Here is a 21642-nt window from a genome sequence, read left to right on the forward strand (position 1 = left end):
CCTCTTAAATATAGGGAACAAACTGAGGGTTGCTGAAGGGGGGGTTATGGGTGGCTGGAGTAATTGGGTGATGGGCATTGAGGAGGGCACTTGATGTAATGAGCCCTGGGTGTTATATGCAATTGATGAATCACTAAATTCTACCCCTGAAAACAAATACTACACTATATGTGAACTAACTTGAATTTAAATAAAATCTTGAAAGAAAAAAAAATAAAAATAAAATCAACAACCAGAAATCAGGCACTATCTCCTCTTAAATTCTTCTCAAGTCTTAACTGCCAGGAAAAAAAAAAAAAAAAAAAAAAGACTTAACTGCCAGATTTTTTTTTTCTTATGTAATCTCTACCCCCAGTGTGGAGCTCAACCTCCAAATCAAGAGTTGCATGCTCTGCCGACTGAGCCAGCAGGCACCAGCCAGGTGCCCTGACTTACTGCCAGATTGTAAAAGAAATATGTGAGGCTGGCTAGGTCTTTTACGGTTTGGTCTCTACTTACCTCTCCCATTTCATTACCAATTTCAGTTCTCCTCCAGATGTCGGTCACCCAGCCGGCTTGTCTTTCACTGAAACTGCCTTCCCTTTAACTGCTGATCCATTCCACTGGCAGCAACCCCTCGCCCCACCACCAGCCCTGCTTTCCAAATTTTTCTGGGGCCTGGGTTAAAGGTCTGATCTTGAAACTTTTTTTTTTCTTAAGATTTTATTTATTCATGAGACACACAGAGGGAGGCAGAGACACAGGCAGAGGGAGAAGCAGGCTCCACGCAGGAGCCCAATGTGGGACTTGATCCGGAATTCCGGGGGCAAAGGCAGATGCTAAACTGCTGAGCCACCCAGGCGTCCCTGATCTTGAAACTTAAGATAGTAAGAGACTCGCTTCCCTGGAGGTGTCTGTTTATTTCAAGGGATGGTAAAATCCATCCTGAGGCATGAAGATGTTCAGAGAGTACTCTTGGAATAAGACCCTTGTGTGGAGTTCATTTCAGAGAAACTTGTCTTATATCTCCCCTGGAAGCATTCATATAGGGGCACCTGGGTGACTCTGGCTGAGCGTCTGCCTTAGGCTCCGGTCGTGATCCCAGGGTCCTGGGATTGAGTCCAGCATCAGGCCTTGCAGGGAGCCTACTTCTTCTGTCTGTGTCTCTGCCTCTGTGAGTCTCTCATGAATAAATAAAATCTTAAAAAAAAAAAACATTCACTTACATTCCAAAGGGTAAAAACCCAGGATACTTCCTATTGTCTCCCAAAGGAGACTGTGTGTACTTCAGGGAGCAGCGTTCTCTCTCACACCTTACAAAGGGGGGGCAAAGGGGAAGACAGCCATCCCTCTTCTCCATAAACTCTCCTATTCCTTTGAGGTTCTCCACCTATAGGACCGACTCCAGCAAGTATAATGCAACATCTGCCTCTCATCCTAACAACCTTAGAAGGGGGAAATACTGGGGGTAGGCTACCTGGGCAATTTTTTCTTTCTTTTCTTTTCTTTTTTTTTTCCTGTAAGTAAATACAAATAGTTTGTCTCTACCTCAGAAATCTTGTCTCTAACTCTCAGGATAATATAAATGAATATAGATATTAAAACATACCAATATTTACAAATTTAATTTCTATGTTCACAAATGGACTGTAACGTCCTCGAGTGTAGAATTCCTTGAGATTCATTAGGGTATTACTAGCGCCTGGCAGTATGTGGTGCTTAAGAAATCTTTGTTGATTGCTTGTTGAGCAAGTAAGTGAATTGCCTCAATGCCCGAAGAATGATGATTAAGTGTCATTCAGTAGACAGTGAGAGCTGATCTAATAAACCAAAGCTCGTGATGGCTCTGCAAGGAGGCAAGGGCTTTCAGTAATACGGTCTGAAGAAATCCAGGAGCTTGCAGATGGTCAGTAGGCTCAATGCTGATGAGCCAGTGGCAGTGTCACCTTCCCTGAAAGGTTAGCTATGAGTCACTCATTCATATGACCTTAGAACGTCACTCTAACTTATTCTTTTCACAGGTACCTTCCTCCAAGAAGAACTGTTTATTCACAGCACAAGCTCTGCAGTGTGCACTGCCTTGAATCAAATCCCAGCTTTGTTCCTTGACAGGGGCAACTTGCTGAACACCTTGGTGGCTCAGTTTCTTATCTGTAGAATGGGCAGTACATTAATATTATCAATGCTGTGAGAGTAAAAGGAGGTCATTTATGCATAGGAGTTAATAATACAATAGGGTGTTGTGAGGGGGAAAATGAATTAATTAATGTAAAATCCTTAGAAAAATAAATGCCACATAAGTTTTACAGAAATTTTTTTTTGGCGTATGCAATATTCAATTTAGAAAGGGGTCACAGAGAGAAGAAAAAAAGTCCAGTTAACATGAAAAAAATATTTTTGGCCATTAAATATATGGTTTAAAAAAAACAAGTCAAAGTTATAACCCCTAGATTCTTTGGTTAAGAAAACATTTCTTCAGGTTCAGTGCAAGTTTTACCCCTAAAATAATTTCCCCAAAATTAGTGCACGGTAAGTGAAATCCTGCCTGGAACTATCTGGATTATGTAAAAATAAGAATCACATCTGACTCTATACAGAATGCAGGATATATTTTTTAGTTACAAAAGCACTATTGTCAAACATACTAAGAAAAAAAAAAAGGCAGGAAAACATTCTCTACTTTCCAGCAAGCCAGAGAACTGTTTTCAAAGTCTTTTTTAAAACTATGCTTAGTACTTGTGTTTATTGTCATATGGACGTCTGCTTCCACAAGATGAAATATAATATTTAGAAGGGAAAAGAGGCTGCCTAGGGAACATCTGAAGCCTAATTGTTACTTTAATGACTTAAGTCTCTTTTTATTTATTCAACAATTATTGAGTGTGCGCTTTGGGCAAAGTTTGCGGTAAGCCGTTAAGCTGTGTGTTTATTTATAATGTGTAGTGAGCTGGCTTCTCCTCAGTATTCAGGGAAGGGCAGCCTGTGCAGTGCTCTCAAAGGGACCTCAAAGAGTTAATAGATCTCATTAGGTAACACATGGCACCACCATCCACCCAATTTTTGGTTGGCCAACATTACCAAAGAGGTCAAGGTCTTTGTTTGATCCTTGCCTGAAGAGGCTTCAGTCTTGCTCAGCAGTTTTGGGTCACAAATCATACTTTGACCTAACAATTTAACCCTGGGGTGATAATCAGGCAATGGGGTATATTAGAGCAAATGTGTTACTATCATTGATATTGTGTGTTCACACTATATGACTTCATATCAGAAGGATGATACTTTATTTTTATTGCTATCAACTCATTTGTAAAGAAATAGGTAAAGAGGATTGCCTAAGAACATGGTATAAGACTTTTATTTTTGTTTTCAATTTTTTATTTTATTTCCAGATCACAAATTTATAATTTCAAACAAAAGTTGCTATCCTTAAAAATGAGTTTAAAAGAAAAAGGCTGAGTTCAGGGCAATTTTACCAGCTATATATATTACCAGCTAATATATTTTTGGGCTAGAAACGCATTAAAGGGCATAGTTTTAATGAAATTGATAATAATAATAAAAAAAAACCTCGAGACTTTGCTATTCAATATGCTATTTGTCTTAGATATTAAAACATCCTTTTACATTTATGGAAAACAGTATGCTAATAAATAATTCCTAGCTATATTGCATTATTTGACAACCAGTCCCAAGTTATTTTCATTATATTAAATGGTAGCAGTAAACACGAAAATGATCTCATAATGCATTGATAAACTTTATCATTTTCTTGCTGAATTTATCACTAAGACAGCTCACATCATTTTCACATCATTTGGTATATTCAACATGTTTTTCAAGGCTACTGACATTTCTGTTGGTTTTGAGTGACTTTTAATGTTTATTTGCACTTGGGTAGGAACTGAAAGATCTCATTAAAAGACAGTTGCTCATTTCCATTAAGAGGCCATGAAAAGGGCATGGGGATATTTTTTCATCTGAAGAAAGAATACTCACAGATCTCAAACACTGACCCATTTGCTCAAGAGATTTCCTTAGTATTAATAACTTTACCTGTTAATTCATTTCTCTCAAAAAATGTGATAATTTCCAATGGCCAAAGACCACCAACAGAGAGTGATATGAAACAAAGATCAGTTGCAATTTAACTTGCTTGGATAAGTATTCCAGAGTTTCTGCAACATTGTAAAACTTAATACCATTTAAAGCATAAAATTGTGTAAAGTTTGATGTGCACAGAGTCTAATCTCCCCTTAAATGCAGATGCTGTTCTATAGGCAGTTTATTTATGTGTTTATTTCTATATCTGTCCAGTGAATGTCTATGGACTAAGTAACTGTGATGGAAGATAAAAAGTGAAAAATCAAAAAGAGAGGTGTATGGATAACACATTAATGGAAATAAAAGCTCCACTGCTCTCAGTGTTCACAGCGGGGGTTGGGGGGTTGGGGACTTCTTACCTAAGCTCTTGTGAAATTATGAAAGTCCCTCAATTCTTTCACCAGGCCAAATCAAAGCGATCTACAGAGTTCATGTACATTTGCAGTGTTGGTACACAGTCAAGCCTAAGTGCACTACTTGAAAGTATAGCTGAGAATGAAGAAATTCTCAAGGTCAATGCCTAAGCTACTAGCTTTCAAAGATCTCTTTCTCTCTCCTCTCTCGCTGTACATGTCACTGTAGTTATTAAGATCAAATGCTTTTGCCATTGCTAGCCAAATATGAAATTTGGGAGAAATGGTATAATGATAGTTTGATGAAAATGCAGCCAACTTTGTTTAACTTGGAAATTAGTTTCCTTTGACTTGAGTCAAAAAGATGCCTGTGTGCATATGTGGGGAATTGTGGGACTTGAAGTCCTGCAGTTTTTAGGAAAATGTGGATGAAGAGTCTGAGCCTATATAGTGCACTAACTCTCTACTTTCCAAGCAGCTTAATCTAAGGACACTGTACAGCTAAGTTCCAGTTACGTGTTTGCATGTGTATGCATGTGTGCATGCGCTTTCTTTAGACGCATGGTGCAGTATTTCCCTGATGAAAGAAAGTAAGGTAGTAAATAAAGGAGATGGTCATTGATAAAGGGCTTTCCTGTATGTTTTTTTGGGTCTAATGCCTTAAGTTGATGGCATTTCTGATTCCAATACGCTTATTCTGACAAGATTTTAGAATTTAGTTATGACAAATCTATTCTACTAATTTTTTCTTCCTTTCTCTTTTTCTTTCTTTCCTCTCCCCCCTCTTTTTTTTTTCTTTTTTTGTTTACAAAACTTTGCCAATAAGGGCATTGTGAAGTCAGGCAGAGGATGTTATCTAAAGACAAAGGACTAAATTAGTTAAGAAAGACAATGTGAAGATTAATTTATAATTTCTTATTTCTACATTATTATTATTTAGATATTTAATCCAGAAGTTGTTTGGGAACCTAAATTATCTAGGCAATTATTTTGGTACTTTACTATATTTGTTATGTAAGTACAATCACCAAGGGAAACTTAAAGTTTACCCAAAAAATGTACAGAATGTATACATTGCAAAAATGATTACTGAATATATTCAATATATTCATGTAGATTGACACTATGTACTATGTGATGTGCTATTGAAGCATACACAAGAAAGCAAAGAAAAACTGGAAATTTCTGCTATAAAGTACTCATCTTTTGTTTAAAAATCAAAATTTTAAGTTGCTTTTAATACTTTTAAAAGGCTATACCCAATATATAGATGAATGAGATTTGTATGTAAAGTGAGGAAAATGTTTACCTCAAATTTTTCTTAGTAATTTGCCATCTATTTGAGAAATGAATTTCAAAAGACTATGTTTCCTGTTATAATAAAAATATTTATTATAAAAATGATTACATCTCTGTACATAGAGAGACAAAAACACAATTTATACATCAATAACTTAAGTGGGCCTGAACATTCAGTATCCATCTGCTAGAATCCTAAAGTTCTTCCATAGATTTCACAAATACCAATGTAGACTATTTCTGTATTATAGAACTCTATTTATACAGTATAGTTGATGTTACTGTGATATTAACATTTCTTTTTCTCTAGTATTTCAAAGACAGTTCACAGTGTTTGGATTAATTAATCAACTGCTTTAAATCTTTGGTAAATACAAGTATTTACATGCAAAATGTTTAAAATTTCAGTAAAAACTGAAAAGTCAAATAATCTATTGCAAATAATTTTGTGTAATTGATAAATGCATGAGTCAGAGTCCCACCATCAAGAGAAGTCACTACCTAGGACTTCTCATGATAAAGTCTGACATCCACAACAAATCATTTCAGGCCTTTATGGCCACTACAGAAGCACCACAATTCTAGGCCACAGCAAAATTAAACACAAATGTTAAATTCTACATATACAAACATAAAATAAACAGTACTTATTATTTTACAATGCAGAATTTTCTAGGTTTTTTTCTATATCCCAATTTACCTACCAATTTGACACAGATGAGATTATCTCATAAAAGACTATTACCTTGCAAAAGTGAGGGAACTATTTAAAGAAGCCATTCTGTTTTTAAAGACATCAATTCATCCTCTTGCCAGTAATTTTGCTATGAAAATATAGATCATTACTTAAAATAATTTTTGGGTGGGGGGAGCAAGATGCCTGTCTTCTGTTTCTTTCCTCCCTCTTCCTTCCTTCCTTCTTTCTGTTTTTCTCTTCCTTCTGTGAGAGTGATGTGCTAGACCGGCCTGTCAGCCTACAGATTGTATCAAAGTCTCCAAAAGTTCCATATGCAATACAACTTTCATTTATCATCCCTCAGTCTCAATGATTCAAATGAAAGCAACCTGGAATGAAAATCTCTTACTCCCAAGCTGTTTGTTAGAAATATCCCAAGAAGTATTTAAGTTCGAATGTTCTTGAATCACTTGATAATTAGGAATTATTTTTATGGACATGTTAATGCAGGAGTGTAGAGAATATAATTACATGTATCAAAAATATACCTTTTTAAGCCTAGAAAAGGAATGCCATCATTGGATTACCACCATTGCAGGGGAGTGAACAGCCCCTCCTACTGAGTTAGGTTCTGAATGTATAGTTTCTTTCCCTAACATTGGTTTTTCCAATGTACCATTTCATTTATAAACAAAGTAAGGCAAAGAGAGTTTTGCTATCACTTTGGCAATTCTTCTCTCCCTCCAACTGACAACATCCTGAATTCAGTGCATATTTTAAAACTCACCCAAGACTAGGCAGGCACCTGGCAATAAGTGTTCACTTATTATATGAAGTGTAAACAGGAAAGCAGCATAATGAAGATACGGTATTTATCAGAAGAGGGTTTCTTCTGAATTTCCAAAACGTTTTGACACATTCCTCCTCACTCAAATAACATACAAAGTAAATGTTATTTAATCACCAGCTTTTCCTCCCTAGAGCACATAGAAATACAAGAAATGTACCTTTACATACATCTAATTACAGAGCATAAAGTAAGCCCCAACCCTTTGATGGCAGGGAAATATTGGCATATTGACACTCAATATGCAATAAATACCATTATTTCATGCCATCAATCACAGGCCTAAAATATCAGTCTATTGAAACTGTTAGCTTATATCTCTACTTCGTTCCCATTCTTGTCGATAAAGACAGGGCAAACTGAAGCTTTTCCTGCTTCAGGATCTGATAGAAGCTTGTACGTTATGCTAAGTTTAAAGACTAGAGAGCTGGCCATCTGTTAACACCTACATTACACTCTCCTGGGTCCGAGGAATGGGCTTCGTTCCTTCTTGCACCACTGTTCCCAACAAGGAGTCTTTGTTGCTTTTGTTTGTTTTTGAGGAAACGAGTTCACACGCAAACATTCAGGAAGCAGCACTGGCTTAGACCCACTTTGATCCCTTAAAGTGTCCTGAGTGTCCATTTTCACAGAGCCACTTTCCCCTTTGCCAGATTCTTTGGTTCCTTGCTTGGGATACACCAGTCATCGGCCTCAATGCTCATTTGATAATGTTTGAAGGCTGATTTGTTAAAGACTGGGAGTTTTTCTACAGACTCTGAAGATAAAGCCTGAAAAGAAGAGCGGGAAGAAAAAATCAACCCAAAGAAATTCTTCATGGCATAATTTGTACTTGATGTGATCATTCAAAATAAATCCAGAAGAAAGTATTCAAACATTCAAATACATCCCTTTAATGATTCAATAAGAAGAGCACACCATACATAGCTGATGGTATGCTAGACAGTGTATAAAAAAAAAATTAAAACCAAATATTATTTCTACCCTCTAGAGACTGAGATAGTATATATACAACTATAAATTGGGTAACAGAATTTGTCTTCAATGTTTACACAGGTCCCTTGTTTGGATATTGCTGATGTAATAGAACTGAAGAACAAAGCTATTCTTTATTTACAAAAACCTCTGTATCTGTGATATAGAGTTCTAATCTGATGCTATTAATTTATTAAAGTCTGATAATAGAAATCTTTGACATCTTAATCTTTCCCAGTACTTCGAAGACTTTCTATAAGATGAATACGTTAACTATTTCAGATAGTCCAAGGCCTCTGAGCAAGTAATTCCTTTGCACACAATGAGAGCCTACGAGCTTCACATTTTAGATACTAATGTCTGTAAATACATTTCAGTCAAAACAGCTGCAAAATGATGAAAAACCAGGACAGTGACCTTAACAAATCACATTGAGGCTTTTATCAGAAATAGAAAAAACATGTACCAAATTTTAAAGTTTAACTAGGAAATGTCAGATTGTCCCATTGCTAGCTTGTGAGCAGTTAGCTTTTCCTTCCCTGGATTTCTACTAAGGTCAGCTGAAGGTCTGAAGTATCTTGGTATCAGTTGTTTTCTAGGCTGGAACAAAATTAGCGTCTATTTTCCATGAGTTTAAATAAAATGATGGTACAGCTATTCTCACAGATGCCAAAAGGTGTTGGTTTAAAAAATTCACGTGAGCATCTCCTTAGTGGAAACTAATATGTTTTATGAGAAACAATTTGGCTTCGCTTGAAGCAGGTGTCCTGGCCCCACTTCCAATTGGTAAGTAACCATATTAAATATTATTAAATAGTATGTCTATGCATATCAAACAGAAAATGAAATGACTTTTGGTCATCATTTGCATAAGTTTAGTTTGAAGTATTCACTATGGACCATGGAACTGAGGGCCAGAAAAGAACTGCTTTCAGAATTACTGTTTCAGGGCATCCTGGGTGGCTTGGTGGGTTGGGTGCCTGACTCTTGATTTTTGGCTCAGGTCATGATCTCAGGCTTGTGAGATCAAGCCCTACATCTGGCTCCATGCTCAGCCAAGAAGAGTTCTCTTTCTCTCTCTCTCTCCCTGTGCCCCTTCCCCCACTTGCATGGACTCTCTCTCTCTCAAATAAATAAATAAATAAATTAATTAACTAAATCTTAAAAATAGAAATGTTATTATTTCTACTGGGTTGAAAGGATACCTTTAAGTAGATGACGGCATCTGTTCCATATCCTGACATAGAGTAGAGATTCAGATCTCCTTGAAAGTACTTGGCATAGAGACGAGAAATTGGTAAGCCATAACCAAAACCAGCCTAGAGGGAAAAGATCAGTTACTGGCAAAGAAGTGGACATGATCATTGAAATACAAAATGTAAGAAGGAGTTATTATCCTCCCTGCTGCTGATGTTCTTGAACCCAGATAAGTATTTTCTACTTCCAATCAGAGACCTCTCATAGAATTGTTTCACTGTCTTCAGCTTGCTTTATCATGCTTTCTCGTACCACCCCCCCCTGCCCAATTTAACTAAATTGAGTAACTTGCCTAAATACTTCCTTGTACTCCTTGCTTTACATTTAGAACTAGGTGGCTGGGGTGAACTTGGCCATCTAATTGGTCTTACCAAAGGAGCATTCCGGGAATTATCCATCACAGGCGTTGGTGCCGTGGAGTATGTGTAACTAAAGAGGCGATCAATGATCCTCAGGGGAACACCACCTCCTCTGTCTGAAATCTTAAACAGACAAACCAAAGCCAAGCATTAAAAACAAGGTACATTTGTCTATATTTCCTTTATTTAAAAGTCACCTGATGTCCATGACTTTGATCTGTTTCTCAAAGCGGAGAGCTTTATTATTATTGACACTTTTTTAGTTTTCTCCAGAGAGACTCAAAAGAAAAACAGAGAATGGTTACCTTAATTGTAAGATCTTCTTTTCCCAAGACAACAATCACTTCAATTGGTGTAAGGGAAGGCCAATTTTCCTGGTGTTCAACTGTTGCCCTCATTGCATTCTAAAGAAATCAAAACCATAAGGAATTCAATGGCAGAAGAATGAGAAACAATAAATAACTGTTTTTTATGTTTAAAATAAAAGCAGCACAGAGGGTAATTCAAAGTTCCTATTTTTTTTAAGTTAGTAGTAAAACAGCTCTGTAAATAGCCATTTATGAATGTGTCATGCAGGATGTATAATGAAAAATATTCATTTACCATGTAATATAGCTCCTGGGAGTAATGTCTAATGGAAAAACAATTCTGCTAGCTGTCAAGTTCTTATTTGTAAGCTTAATTTAAATGTAGAAATTGGTTTTTATAGTCCATTTCCTGGCTCTCTCTTTTCTGTCTTTCCATTACATTTTACATCCAAGCACCAAAGACTATTACATAACAAATGAACAGTGAATCATTGAACCAATTTATTGGCTTTTATAAAACTTGCCGGGAAAGGTTGTTACTATTTAAAAGGATAGTAAATAATTCTAAATTAAATTTCAATTTGCATTTGATTATCATCTTAACTTTTACCAATGATGGCAAAATAACTCTAGGAATTGGACCATTCAATTTAAAAATAAATGAAATCAATGAAAAAGTATCTTTTGTCCTTTAACAGAGAAGAAACTCAAACAAGTTTTCAGACAACTGGGTGCGTCTCACACAGATAAAGTTTTGGTTTATTTCACATGTTTTCCTCTCTAACCTCCTTGTGGTACATTATCTGCTTTCTGGTTTCTATATAATACTAAGTTCTAATCATTAGCTGAAGTAAAAGAAAAAAGATCAGATGTCTGTAGTATAATCAATACCTCATTGCATTAACATTAGAATAAGGTAGGAAATAGTAAATTCTGAGAAAAGCTACATCAGAATTAGAGGTAAATTCTCTTTTTCTTAGGCTTCCTCCCCCAGGAGTCCAAGAGACTCTTGGAAAGCATCATGAAGTGTCAGAAGGTTTTCTTTTTTTGGTGTAAGTACAGTCTTAGTTTGGTCTTAGAACACAGGACAGATGTGCTTCTTGGTACCTGGCTATCCGAGACTAGTAACATTCACATCCTTTGTGAGCTTGTTAGAAATGCAAATTCTCAGATGTACAGATGTACAGAATCAAAATCTCTAGGCCAGAGCCTAAGAGTAAGTGTTTTTAACAAGCCCTCCAGGTGATTCTAATGCATACTGAAGTTTGAGAAGTACTGTCCTACAGTCTTGCTATGGAAAGTGTGGAGTGTGGACCAGCAGCATCATCTATGGGCTTATTATTACAAATTCTAAGCCCCAGGACCCATCCCAGCTGCACTGAATCAGAGTTTGCATTTTAACCAAACCCCAGGTGATTCATATGCACATTCAAGTTGATCTTGGAAGGAACTGACAGACTTCAGAGTGTATTCTAAACTCAGGTTGGAGCCCTGCCATCTGCAGAAACTCTGGACCTGAGCATTGGGATTTGGAGCTGGACCATCCTATGGGGGTGGAGGTAACAAGGCCCCATTCACTGAAGCATTCACCCCCTGACCTTCCTTAACAAATGCATGAATGACTAGTGCTTTGCTGGACACCTGAAGAAATAATAAGAACAGGTAGCATTAAGACATCATGAATCATATTGCACATTCTCAAATATGTGTTGATGCTCTAATGAACTGTGTGTGCCCTTTCAAACATTAACTATAGCTTCTTTCTATTAGGAGCACTGAAGTGTGTTTGGGAGAAGACAGTGAGGCTCCCCATTCAGCGGGAAATGATAAAGGAAATAAAAATGTAACATGTGAATTAAAAAAAAAAACCCAAATTGCAATCACTGTGAAGTGTCATACCTTGAATAGTTCAAAGAGCATATGATGAAGGTGAGAAGGTACATATACAATGTGAATTGGCTGGCCTGGAAATTTTCCTAGAAAAAAATTCAGACTCACTTAGAACTGGAAATATTTCATTAAAATATTTGATATTTTATCAATACTTTATCAATATCTATTTGATTAATAGATACTCCTTATTCCTGAGATTAGAATATTCCCCATCTTCCTTTCCTCAGAAATTCTACCCTAGACCCTTTTCTTTTAAACAGTAAACACAACTGGCTTATTTTCAAAATGCTATTCGGGTTGTTGCCTTGTGCTCTATGATTAATTTTTGCATTTCTCTACAAATGTATAAGGTCAGATGAAATGTGTGACAGGGTACTATAAATTAGATTAGGTGGATTATTTGTTTCTGCTTTCAAAACTTTTATACTGAGGTATTTCAGAGTTAAAATCATACATTTTAAGAAAGAAGAAAAAGTTAACGTGTCCATAGAATAACACTGAAATTAATGTTAGGTATAATTTTCATATTTTGTGGGAAAATAACACATTTAAAATTCTTGATTTTTATCACCCAAACATTAAATCTTAGGGGCTAAATATGCTTACATTTCACTGAGAGGCAAAAGAAAACAGAAACAAAAACCTCATAATATTGTTTGAGAAGAAAAATAAAAGTATTATTGTTTGGTGTCCCAGGCCTTGGCAAAGTTTGAATCAGAAAACAGAAGGCCTGGCCCAATTCCCTCCTTATTTTATCAAACAGTTCAAGCAGTTTATCTACAAGTATTATGCAACAATGCTGTTAATGCTTAGAGTTATTTTCAACCTTTATTTGTATTCTTATTTTTAATCTAGCAATCAATTACATTTACATATTCCCAATCCACGAGTTAGACTACTTTTAATCTGAGCAACTTAATTTTAACTGTCCTACTTTGAGAAGCACTATGGGAGAAGATTTAAAAAGTCCCTTGCATTCATCATATTATCACTTCAACGTGGGGAGACCCTATCTTTTCAGTTACCCTGGATCTGAAGCCACTGAAGTATGGTCTGCTTCCAAAACAGTGGTGCATACTTACAGAACAATTAATTTTTTTTTTGTAATTCAAAAATATTTTTATTTATTTTTTATTTTATTTTTTTAAAGATTTAATTTATTTATTCATGAGACACACATAAAGACAGAGAGAGAGAGAGAGAGAGAGGCACAGACACAGGCAGAGGGAGAAGCAGGCTCCATGGAGGGAGCCCCATGTGGGACTCGAGATTCCAGGTCTCCAGGACCACACCCTGGGCTGAAAGCAGTGCTAAACCGCTGAGCCACCCGGGCTGCCTAACTTAAAAATATTTTTAAAAGAACATTTAACATGAGATCTACCTTCTTACTAATCTTGCGTAACTGAAATTTTATATCCATTAAATAGCATTTTAAAATAAAATATCGGGGATCCCTGGGTAGCTCAGCAGTTTAGCGCCTATCTTTGGCCCAAGGGCGTGATCCTGGAGTCCCGGGATCTAGTCCCACATGGGGCTCCCTACATGGAGCCTGCTTTTCCCTCTGCCTGTGTCTTTGCCTCTCTCTCTCTCTCTCATGAGTAAATAAATAAAATCTTAAAAAAAAAATAAAAAATAAAATAAAATAAAATAAAATAAAATAAAATAAAATAAAATAAAATAAAATAACCCATTTACCCCAGCCCCCAGCCTCTGGCCACCACCATGCTACTCTCTACCTCTCTAAGTCTACTTTACATATCTCAGATAAGTAGAATCACACAGTATTTGTCCTGTGACTGCCTTATTGCTTACAGTACAATTTGAAGTGTTTTTGTTTCCAGGTCTCATGAGTAACTTCTCTAGGAGGCTATTTCTGCTACCAAGTGGCTCCTCCTACTTCTGGCCTCCCTGACTCTCATATTCTGCAATAAGCTATCTTTCTTTGATCTAGGACACTGGAACTCATGCTACTCTAAATCTTAAATTGTTTGTTCAAACCTTGCCTCTTTATGAATCATCATTAGCAACTGAATATGCTCAAACTGGAACTCTGCAATAGAGATCAAGAGAACCTTGGCTTCAAAAAAGAAGCATACAAATTCTAGACAAGTTCAGAAGGGAGAAAAGGAATGCAGGAGTTGCTTTGTATTTACAAGAAGTAATTATACTGGAAGAACGGTGAATTTTCCATAGATTAAAATATGTTTTTTTTTATTGCTTACCATTCACTTGTGTGAGCTTTAATTCTGGAGACGTTAAATAATACTGGTCACAAAGCATCTTCGAACACTCAAAGGCATCTGAAATAGAAGGTTTTTTTTCATAATGATGAAATGAGTTTATGCCAAGTAAAATTTTCATGTGATCATCAGTGTGCGTACTACCCTTAATTTAGAATGTTCATTAGAGTACAGATTCACCTGTATGAAAAAATATCTCTTTAATATTTTATTGAAGAAAAAATTAAGACAGTGTTGATGTTATAGGGGTGGCGATAGGAATATGCACACTTCAAAGATTAAATAGAACATAGAACAATAAGGCCATTACTGTATGGATTTTTAAATTTTATTAATGAATGTTTAAACCCCTGACTCTCAAAAGCAAAGGATCTTCATGACAGTATTTATAAAAACATAAACTGGAACACTCTGGATATAAATTCATTCACAAAGTCACCTCAACTATAGATATGTCAATCATACAGTGTACATTTTCAATAAGGGAAATGCAGAAATCTAGAAATTACCTTGGACCACGGCTGCCACATCACAGTTTGGATCAATGCTTCCAATGTGAGTTGGGTTGCCTGTCTCTGAGTCACTGAATATAAGAACTGTTGAAGAATAAAAACAAAAGATGTCATAAAAACTAGGATAATAATGATTAAAACTACCATTGAAAAAGAATGTGAGCCCCTGAATAATGAAACATCTGGTTGGGGTATGGCTGATATTCTATACCCATCTCAGTATATCATGACCAGGATGAGCTAACTTACTATGCTGGTTCATCAGCATCCGGGTAGAAATACGGTTCATGTAAAATCGATCCAAGAAATACTGAAGATTTTGGTTGGTGACTGGATCAACTGTACAGCCATCTTTATATTCTATGATTCCTTGTGCCATTGTAGGAACTACATTGTGGTGTCTATTTCGAACTTTGATGAGAGTATCTATAAAACTAAGCCAAAACACATTTATAGTTAGAGAAAGTTCAAGTAAGTTTCATTCACTTATATGCCTTAGATTACTTCAAAGAAGGCTGAAGCTTTTTTAAAGTACCCATCTAAAGAATCAAATGATAAAATGTTTGGGTGAAGCTTTATTAAGGTTCTCACTACAGATTCTCCAACTACAATAGAGGAGATAGTATTACAAACAGATTTATTTTGCTTCTCACTTAACATAAAAATACCAGCTTTCTAACTGGTGAATTCATTCTACGAATTCATTAAGCCTTCTCTTTAAAAAATAATAATTAAAAAATAATTAATATTAAAGATAAGTCTAGAGTGCCATTGTGGAAAAAAACATCAAGATTTCTTCTCAGATTTATAAAAAGATTCTTCTTTCCTATTCTTATAGGGAGAAACTATAAGTTAATCTGAAAGAAAATGTTCAATCTCCAATGACAAAATGACATATACTGATACTATGTCATAGTAAATCTAGCTGTGAATCTAGTCATCAGACTAAATGTATACTAAAAATAGATTTCCTTAAAAATAAATCTACACTTGTTCATTCTTAGCATCATTTTCAATGTCATCATTCTTCATCACTTTTAAAAAAACCAACAAGTCAAAACTTGTCATTTGTAAGGCAGAGGGTATTTGTTATTCAGAGTTGTGGATCCTTTAATTCATGTCTAAAAAAAAAAAATCTTAGGAGTATGTCTGGAAATAGTCAAAGTTTTAGACACTCTAATGCATAAAACTTACTCTGATAATGCTTTCTGGTCTTCTGGGCTTTTCTCATGGAATTCCACCAAATCCATCAGGCTCTGGATATACCTGTAAAGTGACAGGTGTGCTTTAGATTTAAAATTGAATTGTCAGATACAAGTGACTAAATCATTTCAAATGATTGGAAAAGAGAAAGCATTATGTTTAAAATTACAACTTTCCTCCAGCACATTTTTTAGATCTAAAATCAAACCAAACTAACCAAACAAAAAAACCCAAAGCTATGACTTTGACCCTCAAATTTCTAACTTAAAATTTATTTCTTTAATCATTCCAGATTAAGTCATACCAGTCAGTAGTTTTTGTTTTATCTAGCAAGTGTTTTCTTTTTTTTTATAGCATTTAGAAAGAACTTTTTTTTTTTTTTTAAAGATTTTATTTATTCATGACAGAGAGAGAGAGAGAGAGAGAGGGAGGGAGAAGCAGAGACACAGGCAGAGGGAGAAGCAGGCTCCATGCAGGGAGCCCAACATGGGACTCGATCCTGGGACTCCAGGATCAGGCCCTGGGCTGAAGGCGGCGCTAAACTGCTGAGCCACCTGGGCTGCCCCTAGAAACAACTTTTTAAGAAAAGCTTCCTAATTTTTCCTACTATATTCCTTCATAGGTGAAGAGAATTCGTGAAAGCAGCAAATACTATGGATTATGTGTTTGTAACTGTTTAATAATATGTACAGTAATATTTATAATTTGATTATAGACTACATAATGTTTGTAACACATGTATATTTCTTGAATCAATGAACAAAAAGCTGTCTGTCAGTGGATTAAGGTGAGGCTCTGGCGAATATCTGTCTCAGTGCATATCCTAGTCCTGTTCTCAAAATTTGTTCCTTTGGGTGATCTACCCTCTCCAAGCCTCAGGATCCTTATTTGTAAAATAAGATGACAATAACTGACAATTACTAAGTTCTGGCTTGTGCTAGGTACTGGTTTAAGTACTTTATAATGGATTAGCTCATTTAATTTCACTCACATGAAACTCTTTGAAGCATATACTTTATTTTCCTCAATAGCAGATGCGGGAACTGAGGCATAGCAAATTTAAGATACTTGCTAAGAATTCCACAACTAGGAAGAGGCAGAGGCGGCATTTGAACCCAATGCCTGCTGTTAATTGATTTGTAAGTAACAAAGATTAGACCTTCTAAATAGTAGTCCTTCTATTTCTAGAATAGGATTCCATGTGCAATATCAAACTCTGTCTCTTATTACTTAAAATACAATTGTATCATGAAAATATGTCCTTTTTTAGGGCAAAATGTCTGTTTATAGCTTTATAACTGTCCCTATGATAACTTACCCTAACTTACTAAAAAAAAGTCTTTACATCTTTCAAAAATATTTACTGTTCAGACCACCCATTTCCAATGATGATGTTAATGTATTATAAGAATTCATACTCAGATACTTGCCTTAAAAATAGAGACTGTTTCAGAATGGGTCCACCACTTACCAGCTTTTAACTAACTGCACCGAAGAGGTATTGACTAATCGATCAGGGAGGATATCAATTTCCTTCAGGATATTGGCTAGCCTCACAGGCAATTCTTGTCTCAAAAATGCAAAAGAAGTTCTTTCACATGCATTTTCTGTACCTGTAATAAACAATATTTATTTAGTTTTTGGAAAAATGTAGATCTGAATCATACACTTGAATAGCATTAGATATCCAATATCGAACACATACACATATCATTAAATTATAGTTTCACCCTCAGTTGGGTTACTCTTTATAGTAAGAAGTAAGTATCTCCTCCTTCATGGTCTTTTTCTTTACTTTCTTTTTTTTTTTTTTTTAAAGGACCAAATGAGAATTATTGTTTCCTTTTTTGGGGGAAGAGGATTCACTTCCATTAAGTCAGAATGTCCCACAGCTGTCAACACCACAATGTCCACCAGACAACATCGTTCAGAGGGTTCTAGATATGAAATTGAAGTAGAAGGATAAGACGGTGGGTAAGAATCGTGATATTTCCACATTAGTGATAAATATCATCACATTTAAATTCTTGAAATTTTCCTTTTAAGACCGCTGCATAAAGTTTGTAAACATTTCTGGCAGTAATGCAAATATTCGGAAAATCATACTGGCAAAGAGACAAAACTGTTAACAATGCAGATGAATGTACCCTGTCAACAAGCGGAAGGTGGCTAAGCGATAAAATCTCACTTAATTTGAGGCTGCTTTATAACATTAAGAATCCGCTCCAAAAAAGTATATAATGTTGTGAAGGAGGGGATAAAGGTTTTAATTCATTGTGAAATGGCGACTCAAAGCAAGAAAAGTGTTTCGACTGGAAGCTTGGACGGAAATAAGAGCTCAAACCATCCAGCATCAGTGGGTCGGCAAGTGGCCTTGACCTGTAGGTGCACACTGTGAGCAGTAAGGCAGCTGGCTCCAGGCCAGGGTAAGGCGCCCTGGCGTCGAGGGTTCAGGGTTGCGGGTTCTCCTGCAGGTTTCAGACTGCAGGAGAGCAGCGTCCAGTCATCCCAAGCGGTGAGCCCAGCCCTCCCCGCACGAGGGCTCAGTTAGGGCGGCTCCCCAGCCCCCGCCGCCCCGCCCGACCTCACTCCCCAGCTCACCGAAGTCCAGGAGCTGCTTCATGGACAGCGGGGACGGGCTGTAGCGCGAGAAAAGCTCGACCTCGCGGGGGACCACGCTGGCCCCGCTCAGCGAGCCGGCGCTGCGCATCACGAAGCGGGCCGCCTTCATCTCGACGCCCCCGCGACCGGCGGGCGCTGGGGCAGGCGGGACGCACCGAGGCCGAGGAACGCTGCAGCGGGGGGCGGCGCGGGGGCGGCGCGGGGGCGGAGCGCGTCGGGGCAGGGGGCGCGGGAGGGCCGGCTCGTGCGCCCCGCCTGGGCTGCGATTCCGGGGCGCCTCCGAGTGGAGGAGCCGGGCAGTGAATCGAGGAGCTGCGAGGGGCCCGACGCTCAGGTTCGCGTCTGGCCACGACCCGCCGCCTCCCGGGGTTTTATTGGTTTCCCCGCACGCTCCCCCCGGCTCCAAGGGGGCGGAGTCACCGGGACTTGGAGCCGCGTCCAGGACGGCGGCCGCGCCAATCAGCTCAGATAAAGAACTTTGGGCCCCGCCCCCGGCCGCGGGTCCCGTGGGTGGCGGGACCTGGCGCCGCTGCCCGGGGCTGTGAGGGGTCAGCCGGGGGCGGAGGAAGGTGAAGCGGGCATCTGGGGTACCGGAGCTCGAGATTAGCCACTCGGGACCCGGGCCCGGGACGCGTGGGCTGGGGGCCCGCCCAGACTCGTCCTTGTTTACGAACGAGAGACTGTGTCAATGTCACGCATTCCCGCCTAGAAACTATTTCCAAGAATCTGAACTCCGGGATGTCATTGGTCCTTGCTCAGAGCGGGCTTTTACAGTAGCCAATCAGCTGCATTCAAAGGTATGAGCTTCTCCGCCATTGGACAGTCAGAGAACCAGCCTAACCATCCCTAGTGTTTTCTCCCTGAGCGAACAGGACAAGTCAGGAACTGGAAGTTCCTTTAGGTAAGACTTAGGCTTGAGTAACTGCCCCAAATACATTTACTTTTTTTTTTCCCCTGTGGCCATAAAAGGCCATCAGTTTGGTTTTCTCCAGTAATATATTCTCCTCTTTGGGTTTAACTCTGTTAATTAAAAGCAAAGTTATGAAGGGATCAGTTTGTCAGTTTAACTCCCTGCCCTCTACCATCAGAGAATTTATTCACTCTGACCTCAATCCAAAATATAGGATGTCCTCAATCCAAATCTTTGCCTAAGATGTTCTTTTCTACTATTAAATGTCTAGCACGAAGTATGTGTTGAAGTGATCTTTCCTGATTGCCTCTCCTCCATCCTTCTTCCTAATGGCCTTTTTTCACCTAGGACATGATATTGTAGCTATTTATGTTACTGTATTCTCCTCTCTGAAGTTCTTTCCCTGGAAAAGATCAAGGTTGGGACCAAGTCTGATGTATCCTTGTGATTCCTTCCTTGCTTTATCACTATTCAATCTTAAACAGTTGTGGGAACTTGGGGGCAGCCCTAAATTGCATCTACACTTGGAAATAGGTTTGATAACACTATGATTTGTGTGTGTGTGTGTGTGTGTATTTTTTATATTTTTTTTTAGCAAGTGGGGACATGGGGCAGAAGGAGAGAGAGAGAATCTTAAGCAGGCCCTGAACAGCATGAAGCCGGACATGGGCCTCAATCGCATGATGCCCACATCATGACTTGAGCTGAAATCAGGAGTTGGATGTTCAACCAACTGAACCACCCAGGTACTCCTATGATTTGTGTTCTTGTACTATGAATCCTTTATTACCTATTTGCATAGCTTAATGAAGCAAGAAAAAAGAAAAACAAAACAAAAAATGTGTACAAGAAGCCAAACAATGAAATAAAACTCTCTCTGATGAAGCAAGTAAATTTAAGGTAAAAATCCCACACACACATTTTTCCTCCCTGGATTACATCCTAAGAAAAGAAATAAAGCAATGCACTTGCTTTTCTTTCCATGTGTGTGGGATCTAGAGTAGGCAATTGTGTATATTATAAAGAATTATACTCTTTAATTTGCAGAGAAAAGGCAATGGAAATGATGTATTACAAGTAGGTCTAAATTAGGAAAGCCCCACTGAGTGCTCTCTTGGCTTACCCCAAACTATTCCCCTTCGTGTTGCAGGATGACTAAAGATCAGGGGAAGTCATATGATATTCACAGAGATGGCTCAGTGCTAAGTGTGTACGGAGGTCACCAAACTTTTGTCTCCATGTCATCCCATCCAATAATATTTCCCGGGTTACTCTCACAGTGCATTGCATTCTCCAACGTCATTTCTCTATGATGGAAACTTATAATTGGCAACGTTTATGATAACTGGGCTGGAATAGCCAGGTAAAGTTGTTTACACAGTTGGCTAAGACACTATGTATTACCATGATTAGAGAGTGACCTGGAAAGACCGTGACACTTATATTCTCTGGCTGGCCAGAGATCTTGGAGGCTATTCAGTGGCTATGGAAGTATAGCAAAGGGAATTATTGTCTGGGGGCAATGGGTATGGACAGATTTTTGCATTCATTCAAGTAAAGGCAAACCAGAGGAGTATCAAATGAATTGGTGCTAATGAGCAGGGAGGAGTACCCAAGTTTTCCCCTTGTACACAGTGCTGAACACAGCACCCCGGCTTGAGGCACCTGATTCCTGAAATTTTCAAGAGTATGCTTACCTCGCATCAAGTTAACTATCTAGCTTGCCTAGCAAAATCTGATAACATAAGGTCACTGGTTAGTGACACTTTTGCCAGAGGGTTGGACATGTCTAATTTTACAAATTGCTTCAAGACCCTTAAAAAGATGCCTTTTCAATTTTTTCACCTCTAGGAATATATGTATATCTCAAGAACTTCAAAAGCCATGATGGAAGCAAGAGAATAGTTGTGTGTATTGCAGAGTATATGTGTGTGTGTGTGTGTGTGTGTGCGTGCGTGTGTGTATAATAGAATATATATATAGAATATTTAAAGTTAAAAATTAACAACAGACTTGGAGAAATTACTTACAAAATATGTAAGAGAAAAATGACTAGTTTTTGTTTTGTTTTGAGAAAAATGACTAGTTAAGAAATGGCTGTTTCAGCA

At 37.8% G+C, this 21642-nt stretch overlaps 2 protein-coding genes across 6 annotated transcripts in view; one reads left to right on the forward strand and one right to left on the reverse strand.

Annotated features, from left to right (window-relative positions):
* Nucleotides 1-5800: 5800 nt before the first annotated feature.
* Nucleotides 5801-18987, reverse strand: PDK4 (pyruvate dehydrogenase kinase 4). The gene is made up of 11 exons (XM_026003799.2): nt 18604-18987; nt 17474-17615; nt 15994-16065; nt 15049-15233; nt 14797-14883; nt 14270-14347; nt 12054-12130; nt 10152-10250; nt 9859-9969; nt 9436-9549; nt 5801-8025 (listed from the first exon to the last, which is right to left on the reverse strand). The coding sequence occupies exons 1-11, from the start codon at nt 18731-18733 to the stop codon at nt 7882-7884; spliced, it is 1239 nt and encodes a 412-aa protein (XP_025859584.1). The 5' UTR covers nt 18734-18987; the 3' UTR covers nt 5801-7881.
* A 124-nt stretch (nt 18988-19111) lies between these two features.
* Nucleotides 19112-21642, forward strand: part of DYNC1I1 (dynein cytoplasmic 1 intermediate chain 1) — a 437478-nt gene continuing 434947 nt past the window's right edge. The window contains exons 1-2 of one of the 5 annotated variants that reach the window (XM_072764334.1): nt 19112-19525; nt 20130-20280. The gene's annotated coding sequence lies outside the window, so the exon portion shown is untranslated. The remainder of the gene's footprint in view (nt 19526-20129; nt 20281-21642) is intronic. The other 4 variants (XM_072764337.1, XM_072764333.1, XM_072764335.1 and 1 more) reach the window with 4 other exon arrangements.

The sequence above is a fragment of the Vulpes vulpes genome, chromosome 7 (assembly GCF_048418805.1).
Source record: "Vulpes vulpes isolate BD-2025 chromosome 7, VulVul3, whole genome shotgun sequence".
Classification (NCBI taxonomy): Eukaryota; Metazoa; Chordata; class Mammalia; order Carnivora; family Canidae; genus Vulpes; species Vulpes vulpes.

Excerpts from the sequence above, each read along its gene's own strand:
- PDK4 (XM_026003799.2), bottom strand. The coding sequence starts at position 18,733 with ATGAAGGCGGCCCGCTTCGTGATGCGCAGCGCCGGCTCGCTGAGCGGG. Across the intron at positions 14,348-14,796 it reads TGTGGCAGCCGTGGTCCAAG|ATGCCTTTGAGTGTTCGAAG; the intron begins GTAATTTCTAGA and ends CTTCTATTTCAG. Across the intron at positions 12,131-14,269 it reads AAAGCTCACACAAGTGAATG|GAAAATTTCCAGGCCAGCCA; the intron begins GTAAGCAATAAA and ends ATTTTTTTCTAG.